Source organism: Pleuronectes platessa, chromosome 11, assembly GCF_947347685.1.
Source record: "Pleuronectes platessa chromosome 11, fPlePla1.1, whole genome shotgun sequence".
NCBI lineage: Eukaryota > Metazoa > Chordata > Actinopteri > Pleuronectiformes > Pleuronectidae > Pleuronectes > Pleuronectes platessa.
In genome coordinates this window covers 22,837,959-22,850,539 of record NC_070636.1, presented here as the reverse complement: position 1 = coordinate 22,850,539, position 12,581 = coordinate 22,837,959, and the positions used below count along the sequence as shown (strand labels likewise).

Sequence of the window (12,581 nt, the reverse complement as noted above, 5' to 3'; positions counted from 1 at the left end):
ATCGGTATCGGTATCGGCCAAGAATTTCCATATCGGTGCATCCCTAATAAAAAGCCATCAAATTTTATACAATTGTACAAAAAAATATCTAGTGCAGTGGAAGTGTAAAATGACAATGCAACAGAAACAATTAGCGCCTCAGAGTGGTACTTAATTACAGTACTTGAGTAAATGTACTTAGTTGCATTCCTCTACTGCCTAAAACTCTTGATATCATTTGCAGACTATGTGATCACCGGCCAGTGACTGAGAACGCGGAACACCGACCTTTCATTGGTTCTCTGGGTGTTTCCATACCATTTTACTTGCTGAGTAATTTGATCGACCTTGATATTTCTTTTAATGTATTATATAAATTAAATTGATTTTTATGTTAGCAAAAAATTTAAGTAAAGTTATTGATGAATGAATTAACAAGTGTGTGTGTTTATGTGTGCGCACCTGATGTTGTCGTATCCTCTCCAGCTGTGCAGAGCGTCGGAGCGGTAGCATCCGACCCCCCAGCTCTCCCGGACAGTCGATGGCCATTTCTCTGTGCTGCTGTCCTCCCCTCAGACCTTCATCCCCTCCTCCTCCCCCTCCCTCCACAGTAACATGGCCGTTCAGATGGGAGGTTGTCATCCTTCACATATGCTCACACACACCACAACTCAAAATTGAGTGTGTTTGTGTGGTTTACAGGGAGGTTTATGTATGTGTGGGTGTAGATATGAAGGAAGTCTAGGAGGGAAGCTCGGTAAACAGGGCAGCCATGATACCGTTACCTGTGGATAAAGAAAATTATGTCATTAATATAGTATGACTGGTGCTGTACTGCAGCTCAACATTCCTCCAAAACATGCAAGAAGCATTCACATAAGCTGTTTTCAGACATGATCTGTGGGTAGAATCCAAAGAATTGGCTTCGGCGTTTACCCGCAGTTTGCCTTTCACACACGCACAACTCAGCGGGAGGTTCTCTTCACAGACACATTCACAACAGCATCAAATCCTTATAATTCAGGCGAGAGGTGGTGTAGCCGGCAGAGGCAGGAGGTGACGTATTAATTTGTCACTTTTCTCACCGGTGTCGGCTCCTTCACCACAAAGTCTCTTGACGTCTTCGCCGATATATTTTATGTGTATGACATCGCTTTTTCAACAGGACATATTTAAATAGTATTTTCATCGGTCACATCTTACAAGCATCATCGACAAGCAATGGCTTTGGATTTGGCTGCAATGCTGTTTACCCGGGAAACTAACAAAGTGTTTTCTGGACTCAAACACACCTCCGTCGGCATAGTGGTGAGTAGATAATGAGTGCATTTGCATCTTTGGGTGAACTATCTCTTTAACCCTGATGTGCTGGCTGTGCACGTCAAGATACACCTCGAGTTGTTTGTGTGTTGGACTTTTTATGAGTTACAAATCTTATAAACTCTAAAGAGAATCAAACAAACATGAATTAAACTTCAGGACTGTACGTGACCATACAACTGATTAGTGTTGGTGTTATTGTTAACGTGAAAAGTGAGTGCAGGTCAGCGGGGGAGTGAGGAGGGAGGATAGGCGGTAGGGTAATCCAGCACAGTGCAAGGACACTGGACATGTAATGCGTGTCTGCCCTGATCCTGAAGCAGCGGCGGGCCGTACAGTTTGGTACTGTAACAACAAAGAAAAGAAGAAAAAAAAAAAGAGTATCGTGACGGTTTTAGAATTTCAGCATCAGCTTCGTACCCGAAGTATCGGTTCTCGTGACATCCCTAAATCTGGACAAACTAAACAACTTAATACACAGCACCCACCATCCACCCATTTTCGAAGTGGACACAAATATTGAAACATGAGACTTGTGTTTTTAAAAACGTTAAAAAGGTCTGCATGTCTACTCGTAGTTTGAGCGTTTGGTTTCACCTGTGAAGACTGAGATTTAAAAAAAAAAAAAAAACATGAATAGCAAAGAGCTGTCAGGGGAGAAAATCATCAGATCAGACATTCTGAGGTTGAACAAATAGGGATGATTGATCAGAGCCATTATACAAACATTAGCCATAGCCAATATAACAATTTGGAGTGTCCTGAAAAAGCGATGACTGGTGTACTGAGCAAAAGACACTGAACATGTCAGCCAGTCAGTATCACTACCCACTGAGGCCAGGCCCCATCATCAGCTGTGAGAGTCAGAGAGCCAGACTAGAGTTTGCAAAAAGTATTATGCAAGATTATAACATCAACAATTGCCTTTTTCAAAGCCCTCTGTCTACTGCTTTTTGCTTTCACTTATGGTCACACCATCTTCTCTGTTCGAGGCGGGGCTCAGCTCCTGTTACACACAAACACACGCACGCACGAAAGCAGAGCAGAGGCCGAAGTAGAGACAGTGAACCAGGTAAAGTTAAGGTAACGTCTTACTCAAGTTCAGGACAGCAAGTGATATTAACATCTGCTTTGTCAGCAGTTGTTTTACATATCCACAGCACACTGCTTAAGCTGGTAGCAAATTCTTTTGCAGAATTTAAAACGAAAGCAGTTTGTGTGTAGCCTGTTTAACTTAAACTATTTTAAACATAACTGCTGCCTGAGACCCGACTTGACTGTGTGCCTTTGTACACAGAAATTGCTCGTATCCTAAACATGTAAGCATGTTGTATCATTGTAAAAAGCTGAATTTAACTGCCCAACAGCTTTTAGCAAAGACAGCAGATTCAGCAGCTCTTGTAATTGATTGTCCATGTTGCCTTCTGAACTGGTAGCCAAGGCAGATGTCTGTTGTTTTCTTTAGGAAAGGGTTCCTGTGATAGGAGCCTGACGATTCAGAGAAGGCTACAACGTGACAGAAATGGACAAATAAGCAAGTGGTTGTGTATGTCTCTGTCTACATCCTCGTTGCCAAACTTCTGTTTTTGCTTGTCTAGACTTGAAGCAGCCTCAAAGTTTTATAAAAAAATGTGTTTTGAAATTGATGAAGATGTTTTCTTACTTTGCTTGTGTTTTGTCAACTTGCATGGGTTTTCTTAAGTTGCTTTTCGTTGAGCTCTCAGGGCCACCGTATAGAACAGATGATGGCAGCTTGAACATGGAGTAGAAATGATGTGATGCAGTTATACAAATAAAAGGAGAGTTTCCGACATCTTGTGGAATCAGTTCTATGAAGAACTTGTGTTTTCTAGAGCAAAGGGTGGAACGAGCCAAGTGTTATCTGTGTTGACGACTGGTTAGACAACACAAGCTTAGGGCTTCAGACTGTAACCAAAGTCTTATTTTGCGACAATGCGACTACATTCTAGGCGCACCACTGCGAGTTGAAAATATGCCCTATGTTTTTATTTTTTAAATCCTCATTGTATTGGACATCAAGTGAAATACTAGGAACGAGCAAGAATTAAAATTATTATCATTATACCAGTGGTTTGAAATGTTTTTTTGATACTGCAAGAGGTCAGCGCAAATAGGGCAACGATGGGATTCACCCAAATGAAAACGTTTTACCACAGGGGCAACCAATGTAAAAAGTTAGTCTGGGGACCTGAATATGGTCCCTGTTCTGCGCTCTACTGGTTTCTATCTTCATTACTTCTGAGACAACAATGTCATGAGAGCCCCCACTCTCCTGATAACCATGACAACAGCTTTGTCAGCTGCTGGGTGGTCCCACCCAACACACACCCACACCCACGATGAACAGAGATAGTGGGAGGGAAGAGTGGATGGATGATAAAATGTTGGGACAGACAACAGAGGGCAAGCAAGGTATAAATGACTGGAGAGATAAGAAGAGAGATGGATGGAAGCCTTATCTTTGAATGTCACAATAACAACTATCTCTTGCCAGCAGGACACACACACACACACACACACAGACTTTTGTTGGGAGCAGAGGGAAATCAAGGTAAACACAAAGAGAGGAGGTAAAAATAAACACGTGAGAGATGGATAGAGGACTCATCTTTGAGTGACCCAATAACAGCTATCTCTTACCAGCAGGGCAGTAATCACACACACACATACACACTATCACACAGCGACAGAAAGAGGGAGAGGGAGAGGGAGAGGGAGCAGAGGTCTCATGATGCAGCAGTGAGGAATGCAAGGCAGTCCTGAGAACAAAATTCCATAGATGGGGGAAGGGAGTGTGTGTATGTGTGTTGCATGATCTCAATATATTTGTACTGATCCCCTTGAAGTCTCGAAATCTTGGGAACAACAATGCATTATTATTTAACACAGAGACAAAATAGATTAATGGCACTCTAAAAGTAGCCACACAACATTACATGTTTTCTTGATTGACATTTAGAACCAGTAGGGTTGTGAGGTTGGTAAAATTTGGACAAAAATATTAGACAAACGTACATGATCAGGATGACTGAACCACGATAACCCAACTGTGTGTCACCACTGCAGAGGCAAAAAAATGGTAGTTCCTTAATTGTAATTGAGGTTAAATTATTGATTGAAGTAATATTGCCCGGGCTTTACACATGTAAATGGCAACATTATTATTCTGTTGAAAGATTAATTGAGATATTAACACAATATCTTTTTTTACTGTCTTCCAACTTCATGTGTCAAATGTAGGGTTGCAAAATTCCGGGAATTTTCAAAGTTGGAAACTTTCCATGGGAATTAACGGGAATTCACAGGAATTAACTGGAATAAACTGGAAATTTGTGGGTAATTCATAATAACTGTATTTACCTTGTCATACAGACATAAATATAAACATTTTGTTTTGTCATAGGCTGATTTGAGCCCTGAGGAGACTTTGGGCACTTGACTATATGCTTCTGCATCTTTGTTAACATAGGTCTTTGGACAGTATTTGCAAATGCACACAGCCTTTCCTTCTACATTCGCTGGGGTGAAACGTCTCCACACATGAGATAGTGCACATGGTATTGTTCTTTAGAATAAGATGAGAAAAAAGCTTGTAAAAAAATACTAATGCAATGCCAGAGATATAAATAGTTAGGCAAACAATTGGAATCGTCTTTAAAAATATTTTACAATTGATGGATAAATGAATAGAAATAGGCTAGATGAACAGATGAACAATCCTCAATCAGTATGCTAATATACTTCACCCAGTAATATCATCGAAACTTACCTGACTAGTCCTGCACACTACAGCATGTGATGGAGAAATGCACAGTTCAGGGTTGAAATGCAACGCGCAGCGTGTGCTGCATTCCATACATCTTTAAAATAGAGTTTTGAATTATGTTTTTATTGCTCAGCGTTTAATTTGTGTATTTTTTTTTTTCTAATTTCCCAAAATTCCCGACCTTAATATTCCCATGGAAAGTTTCCGGAAAGTGTCCGCCCCTTTGCAGCTCTAGTCAAATTACTCTTATCGGTCCAATCATGACCCGAGGGTTCAGTAGCAACAGTTCAGTCTATCGGAGCAACATATCAATACTTTAAAGAATAAAAGCATAAAAATGGTAAATAGCAATATTATTGTAAGATTTTTGGATCTGAAGCTGAAAGTTGACAAATGTGGTAAAATCCCCAAACCCTAGATTACACAGATACATATCAACTGACGGCTGGTTCACTGCTCTGACAGCTGCCAAATTCTGAACCAAACATACAAGGCAACCAATGCCATACAATTCACTGGTTAACGCAACAATCTGAGAACAAATAGATTAGTAATTGAATGAGGCAACGAAAGAAATCCCTAATTTTATCTTTGCATTTTGGTCTTTTCTCTGTCATTACAGTACAGTGTTATATGTTATGTGTAGGCAGAAGTTGTTTCCCCTTGCCGGAATCCAGTTCTTAACATGCACCAAAGGGTTATTTGAGGTTAAACAGTAATATTGATGATAGCTGGCTACATAATACACCTTGAGTCATGAGTCTCATACACTTTGCTGCAATAATTTGTCTATACAGATCCTGCACAATCTATAGGATTATCATGATGGTAAATTGATGATGTTATCTCATAGCAGAGATATCTCATCTCTACAAAGAGAATGTGCTCACTGTTTCCAGCCCTCAGTTTAAGTTTGTTGACACGTTACTATCTCTGGCAGCCTGCCTCTTCCGGGGAGTTAACGCTAGCTAGTAGGCTGTGTGCAGACAGGCTGTTGTTTTGTCAACACAAGAACTGGTGTGCAAACTTTCAGTCTCTACTCTGTTAGTTGTCCAAGCGATAATATAAGAGGGTGTGCTGTGTGTTAGTTGTGTTGGATGGAATAGCATTTTTTTATGAATTACACCTGTTGAAGGTTTATTAGATGTTATTGCTAAACAGTTTTATACCTATCAACAAAATAAAGAAGACAACAAATTATTTTGCCATAGAAACACTTTGCACGCGTCTGTCTGGGAATTTCAAGTTTAGCAGACCTCGAAACATAAAACATTTTTAGCTTGAGTCAGAAAAAGTATGACCTAACAAGAATGTAAATGAAAACAGGACTGAGCAACAGTTGAAGTAAAAAAAGCACCTGATAAGGTCTCGAGACAATGGCGCCAGTGATAATAGTGATAACAGCTCTGCAGTAAGAGTAGACAGTGTCTGAGGCACAGACTTCAGAGAGGAGAGAAGTGCAGGAGGATACATGCAGCTCCACTGGAGAGTAAATCTCCCTACAACATCAAACATTAAGCTGACACCACTCCGAGGAGGTTGTTGAAAGTCATTCAGGGAGCCTTACAGAGAAGGTTTTTTTGGGGTTGATCATGACTGAGGGGATCACACACAAAAACTGACAAAACCTCCACACAACTACAACATGGTACACTGACTTTAACTGACAGAGTTTTTTGCCAGTGTCTGTCACCTCAGCATGGGAAGTAAAATACAAAAATGAGATACAAAACAAACAGCTAAAAGAGCAGCATTTAAAATATGGCAATCTGATTGGTTGCATACAAGTGCAGAATTCATTATAAAACTATTAAACCTTATTTTTTCAATACAAGACATGTATTGATCACGTTTGCTTGATTCTAAGCACCTCTCTAACTCTACAACTTTGGCAGGTGAGTCAGAACGTTACATTTTAACATTGACTACATGAACACTTGGGAGCAGTAAGACACCTATAATTTCCCAAAAAAATGTCTTCAGATGATAAATTTGCACACAGTGTTTAAAAAGTGCATGCCTTGTGTTTATACTTACAATGACTTTGTTTAAATTACTTAAATTCACAGTGGCAAGGCCCCTGATTTGTTGTTCTTGTTTCTGTAATGAGCAGTTAAATAAAAATGTAAAATGTGGGAAAGAATATTTTACACTAAATGTATTTAATATTGTTTTGGTCATATTTAAATCATTCATCACGTTTGGTTTGGGGGGGGGGGGGAATTGCATATTAAATCGCAATCGCAATATTGTGGGGAAAAAAAAAAAAAAAAAATCGCAATTTGATTATTTCCCCAAATCGTTCAGCCCTATTGGTGTCCATGTAACTCATTGAGAGAGGTCAAGAGTAGCACTGTCAGAAGATGTAAATAAAGCTGCTTCCAAGCAGGTGTCTTGAATGAATGGATGGATGGATTTTCTCCTACTCTTAGGCTCGCTCATTAAAATACTTTTGTTCTATTGATGTGGAAAGCTAGCAGAAATAGACCATGACCTCCTTTATGTAATGATCCATACATATACTGAAAGCTGGGTTTGAATATCAGTGTTTCTGACTGAATGATCTGAAGATGCAGTAGAGGGGATGACGTGGGGGTTTGATTTGTAAAACCCCTGTAGCTGATGAAGACCTGCAGCTGTTTCAAACTGGATTCCTGCCATTAGACCAGTGACTTGGTCAAATAATAACTTATTTGCTGACCTACTGAACTGTGTATTTTTGTACAAGAAAAACACTCAGGATTGATAAGCTACAAACTAAAACACGGAACCCCCAACACACAAACACATAGACAACAACATCTGTCGCTATAGCTTACCCCCTGGTGTGAATGCATGAATGTGGGTATGCATGCGTGTCTTGCTGAGTTAACAGTTCAAGGCAAAGCTATGGTAAGCAAAAATCCCTTCAAATGAAGGGTTGGGAACATGACTATATCCCTGGTGAAGCAGTTTTTACTCCTTCAAAATAGCTCAGTTTATCTATAGTTCCTCTTAATCAGCTATCAGCCTGCTCAATCATAGATTAATTTACTTCAGCCTCCATCTATAATAAAATAATGTAATGAAACTGACAATGTGTTGAGCTACGTAAAAAAGCAATTCACCACTATTCACAGTTTCTTACAACTCACAAACAACTCAATTATTTTTAAGAGTGTCAACGCTTATTAATTAGTTCTCAGCTATGCATTTATAGTTTTTCTTTGAATTAATTTTGGGTAATTTAAGTATATACACACACACCACAAAAAATATGACTTGCAGGCAAGGATGCTTATCAGCACAACACAAGCACCTCATTTATATATCATTGGCACTATGCCAAAAAAATTCACTGCACCTTAGCACTGCACGTGCCCATAACTTATTGTTCTTATGTATATATTGTTGTTTTATGTCCGATTGTTGTTTTATGTCCAAGGCACCAACCACACCAAGGCAATTTCCTTTATGTGTAAATATATTTGGCAATTAAAAGAATTCTGATTCTGATTCTGAGAAGAGCTGTTCAACATTATGCATCAATCATGAATTTGACAACCATCTGGTTACAACAATTTTCTGTTGGTTTGATTCCCTTGTGAAACAGGATCTGAGTTTTTTTTCTGCTCCGCACAAATACGGGTTAAGTAATTCTCCAACTACTTGAAGGAAAAGCTGATAGCTACAGTCAACAGCTTCTTCATTCTGCACAATATTACGTACGCTTCTTGAGTTGAACGGGAAAACAATGTGCGGGGACGGATAACTTATGGTATAGAGTACTTCATCATGCACTGTTATTGTGAAATGCAAGAAAACAATTGCCCATTGAGAGCTGTGCCGAGAGCTAAGAAAGTAATTAAAACATACTTGTGAGCCTCAGGGGCTTTATGTGTGATAAAGAGGAAGCATGACAATACCACTCCAGACAAAACAAATCATCAGCAGTGCCAGATTAAAAATTTCACTACAACATCGTACTGGAAGTATACACTCCCACAAAATGTGCAGCGTTCGCTTAAAGCTGGGCTGATACTACAGCAGTTTTAACATCCTTGCTGAAATTTGGTTGCACACTAGGAGAATCTTAAAATATTATTCTTTTAATCTCATTATATTACAAGATTTGAAAATAATGGCACATCACAGGATATTATTAACATTAATACTCCATATGTAATGACACATCACTGGGAGGAAGAAGATGGTGAAAAAACACTATGGCTCTATCTGTAATAATGCTTTGCAGTGTTACGAAACAAGGCAGAATAAATCAGTTTGGATGAAATAATGGTTGGGGAGACGTGGTCAACACAACACGTCTATTCTTCAGCAAGAGGAGCGATTACAATTTTCCGTTTAATATATGTCAACAAGACACCTGGTATAGGTGGTCGCTATTTCAACAGCTTGACCCGTGGGCTCTCTGGGTTCAATCGGAAAGTACTGATGTAATCGCCCTGACTCTAAATCATAAATATTAAACATGTTTGATAATTTTGCTGAGCAGCCCTGATGATACTGTGGGCGGTTCGGGAGGTTTAAGAAAGACTCTTTAACCCTCAAACTCCCAGACGATCTGGGCTGAACATCAACACCAACTGAGGTTCCTGACCTCCTGCAGTCTGAGCAAACTTTAGGTGATGGCTAATTTCAAAATGTTTTTTAATTTACAAATTTCCGTGCACCATTAAAATTAACATGTAGAGACAAAAATAAAAATACAGATTAGACAATTAAGTTCATGGGGCAACATGTTACGTTATATACCTATTATTTCCTTAAAGATGACTCAATTTCCTCCTCATGGTGTCAGGTGAAACTGAGTATAAAGCAGGACGGAGGTGTAAACTGAAGGTCTGATCTTTACTGTGGGATTATCTCATCGTAGTTCTTGTTTATTTTTGCAGTGCAGCAATGAAAAGCAGCAACTTGATTCTTCTGAGGGGGCAAAAACAAACCCTTCTTTGTCCAACGGCACATGCAGGTGCAGTGCACCTGTAAGTTCTGGCAAAAAGTTCAGTAGTAGGAACATACAAGTATGTATGTATTAATGCCATTAAACATTCCTCTGCCTTCCCCATATGCACATGCAATCTGCCTCTAGCTGCAACACTTTCATTGCCAGATGATTTCATCCTTAGGAGTTCTGCAACCTGTTAAGTTGGAAAGCTTTGTGTCCTCATTCTCTATTGGCCTGCATCCAGGAACAATCATAGGAACCAAACTCAGGAATGTCCCCATGCTGTGCTCTTGCTATCAACAGGGGTATTGATATCTATATTTTAGCACGACTGTAGCACAGCCAATCTGAGAGCAGTGGAATGAGACTCAATAGCATGTTGAAGATAAGGTCACCAGAGCTTTGTTAGAGCTGCAGCTTATAGAGAAAACCTGCAGCGGGAGTAGCTCTGTTAGCTGGTGAGTGTGGCAGGTACACATTCATTTAGACTAAACTGCAGTATGTTCAGCACCTGCCTGCCCGCCCAGCGAAGTCAGTGATTCCACCGAGGATGAAGGTAAGCTTCATGTATGAATTGTTATTATGAAAAGTACAAAGCATTGTAGAGACTGATAATGCTAGCTTTCAATGTACCTTAAAAATACATTGTAAAAACTAGGCAGGGAATACAGACAAACAAAGTGACACAAATTTGTATTTTTCATCACATGCAAGTCCCACATCCAATTTCTACATGAAATGCTAATGTGCATGTATTGCCTCTCTACAACACAAGATGTGTCAGGACATCAGTGTGTAAGTCACCGGAACGATCCAGATTCATAACCCGACATCATCGAATAAAAACTAAATACATGTGGTAGATAGGGCATGTCGAGATGTGAAAACAATTTTTAGCACAGCAATTTTTACATATCAGTCTATATCGATATCACGATATAAATCATAATGGGCGCGCTGCACTGAGGTGCACTACTCTGTGCAGGGCAACAGGTGACTCTGCTCCTCTGATATTTTCTAATCACTCACATGTAGAACTGATCTTTATAAAAACTGCTGAATTCATATTTATGTTCATGGATAAACAGGGCATCGCTTCTTCTGCAACAATGAAGTTAAAACACTGCTGTCATAATCTGCTGTATTAAGCAGTAGTGTGTGTGTGTGTGTGTGTGTGTGTGTGTGGTGCCAAATGTAAAAATTCATTGATCTATGATATATTCGCCAATATACTACAAATATTTAGCTCACTTTCATCACATTTAGGACAAAATGTGTGTCATATATAATTTGAATGTTAAATTTTGTATGTAAACGTTAACTATAAATGTTGAATATATGCGACTGTTATATCTAAATGTAAATGTTAAATGCATATGTCTCGTCAAAGGTAAAGCTAAATATTTAGGAATTATGCAAATAGCCCACACACACCTTCAACTGTCCTCAGGGCACACAACCACACTACAGACCGTGAATTGGTTGTGGAAAGACGGCAGCTCTCTTCATTTAGAAGATATAGAAAGAGCAGTTATGGCAGGCTGGCATGTGCACACATGGACATCAAAGGGAGCTTGAGCTCACTAAATGAATATTATATTCCTGTTTGTGCACAGCTTCCCTGTCAAACCAATATAGTGATTGAATAAAAAATTAAATACCAATTGGAGAGATTATACTAGTCCCCCAACGTCTCCTGCACATTGCTGAGCACTAGATCTGTGGAGGTTTCTCGATTCTTAGATGCATCGCAACTCTGACCTGGATTCTGAATAATTATCACCACCGGTGCTCCAGGATCAGGACAGATGCTCATTATTGTCTGATCGTCCTGTATCTGTCAGAGTCTCTGTCGGAGCCGGCTTCCTCCTCACTCCCACTCTGACTTGCGCTCACTTTACACTTGAACAATAAACACCATCACTGATCACAAGTTATTAGGACACGTTAAAGTACTGATGTTTAGTCAGTGTTTCTTTGATTTACTCAGAGTTCATGAGACACATGCTTAAACCTGCTACACAACACGAGACGTAATGTGATGCGCACAGACAGGACATCTGAGGAGTCATGATTCGACACCATCGATAAATAACTAAATACATGATGTCAGTTTGTGTGAAGAGGGAAAGAGACGAGCACACACAAGCACACTTCTGTAGACAGAAGTTCTTCCCGCAGATTATGACACAACGCTGTGTTTCAACTTAATTGTTGCAGGAAAAATGCAGCCGCGTTTATCCAGGAACATAAATATTAATTCAGCAGGTTTTTATAGAGATCAGTTCCTCTGTGAGTGATTAGAAAACATCAAAAAGCCAGTTGTTGACCCGTACAGAGTAATGCACCTCGGTGCAGTGGCGCCGATATGAGTTATATTGTGATATACAGTATATAACGATGTTGACTTAAATGAAAACATTATTGTGATAAGATTAATTTCCATATCACCCAGCCCTAATTGAAAACCTAATTTTGTAAATTACAGCACACTTGTAATAACAGTAACCGACAAATACTTTTTTAAAGCACAAATCATGAGACTAG

The 12,581-nt window shown here is 39.5% G+C and overlaps 1 protein-coding gene across 1 annotated transcript in view; it reads right to left on the bottom strand.

Moving 5' to 3' along the window:
* pals1a (protein associated with LIN7 1, MAGUK p55 family member a) overlaps positions 1-12,581 on the bottom strand; it is a 38,867-nt gene that overhangs the window by 20,128 nt on the left and 6,158 nt on the right. The window contains exon 2 of the mRNA XM_053434127.1: positions 442-764. Within this exon, the coding sequence (XP_053290102.1) occupies positions 442-621 (180 nt within the window). The 5' untranslated portion in view covers positions 622-764. The remainder of the gene's footprint in view (positions 1-441; positions 765-12,581) is intronic.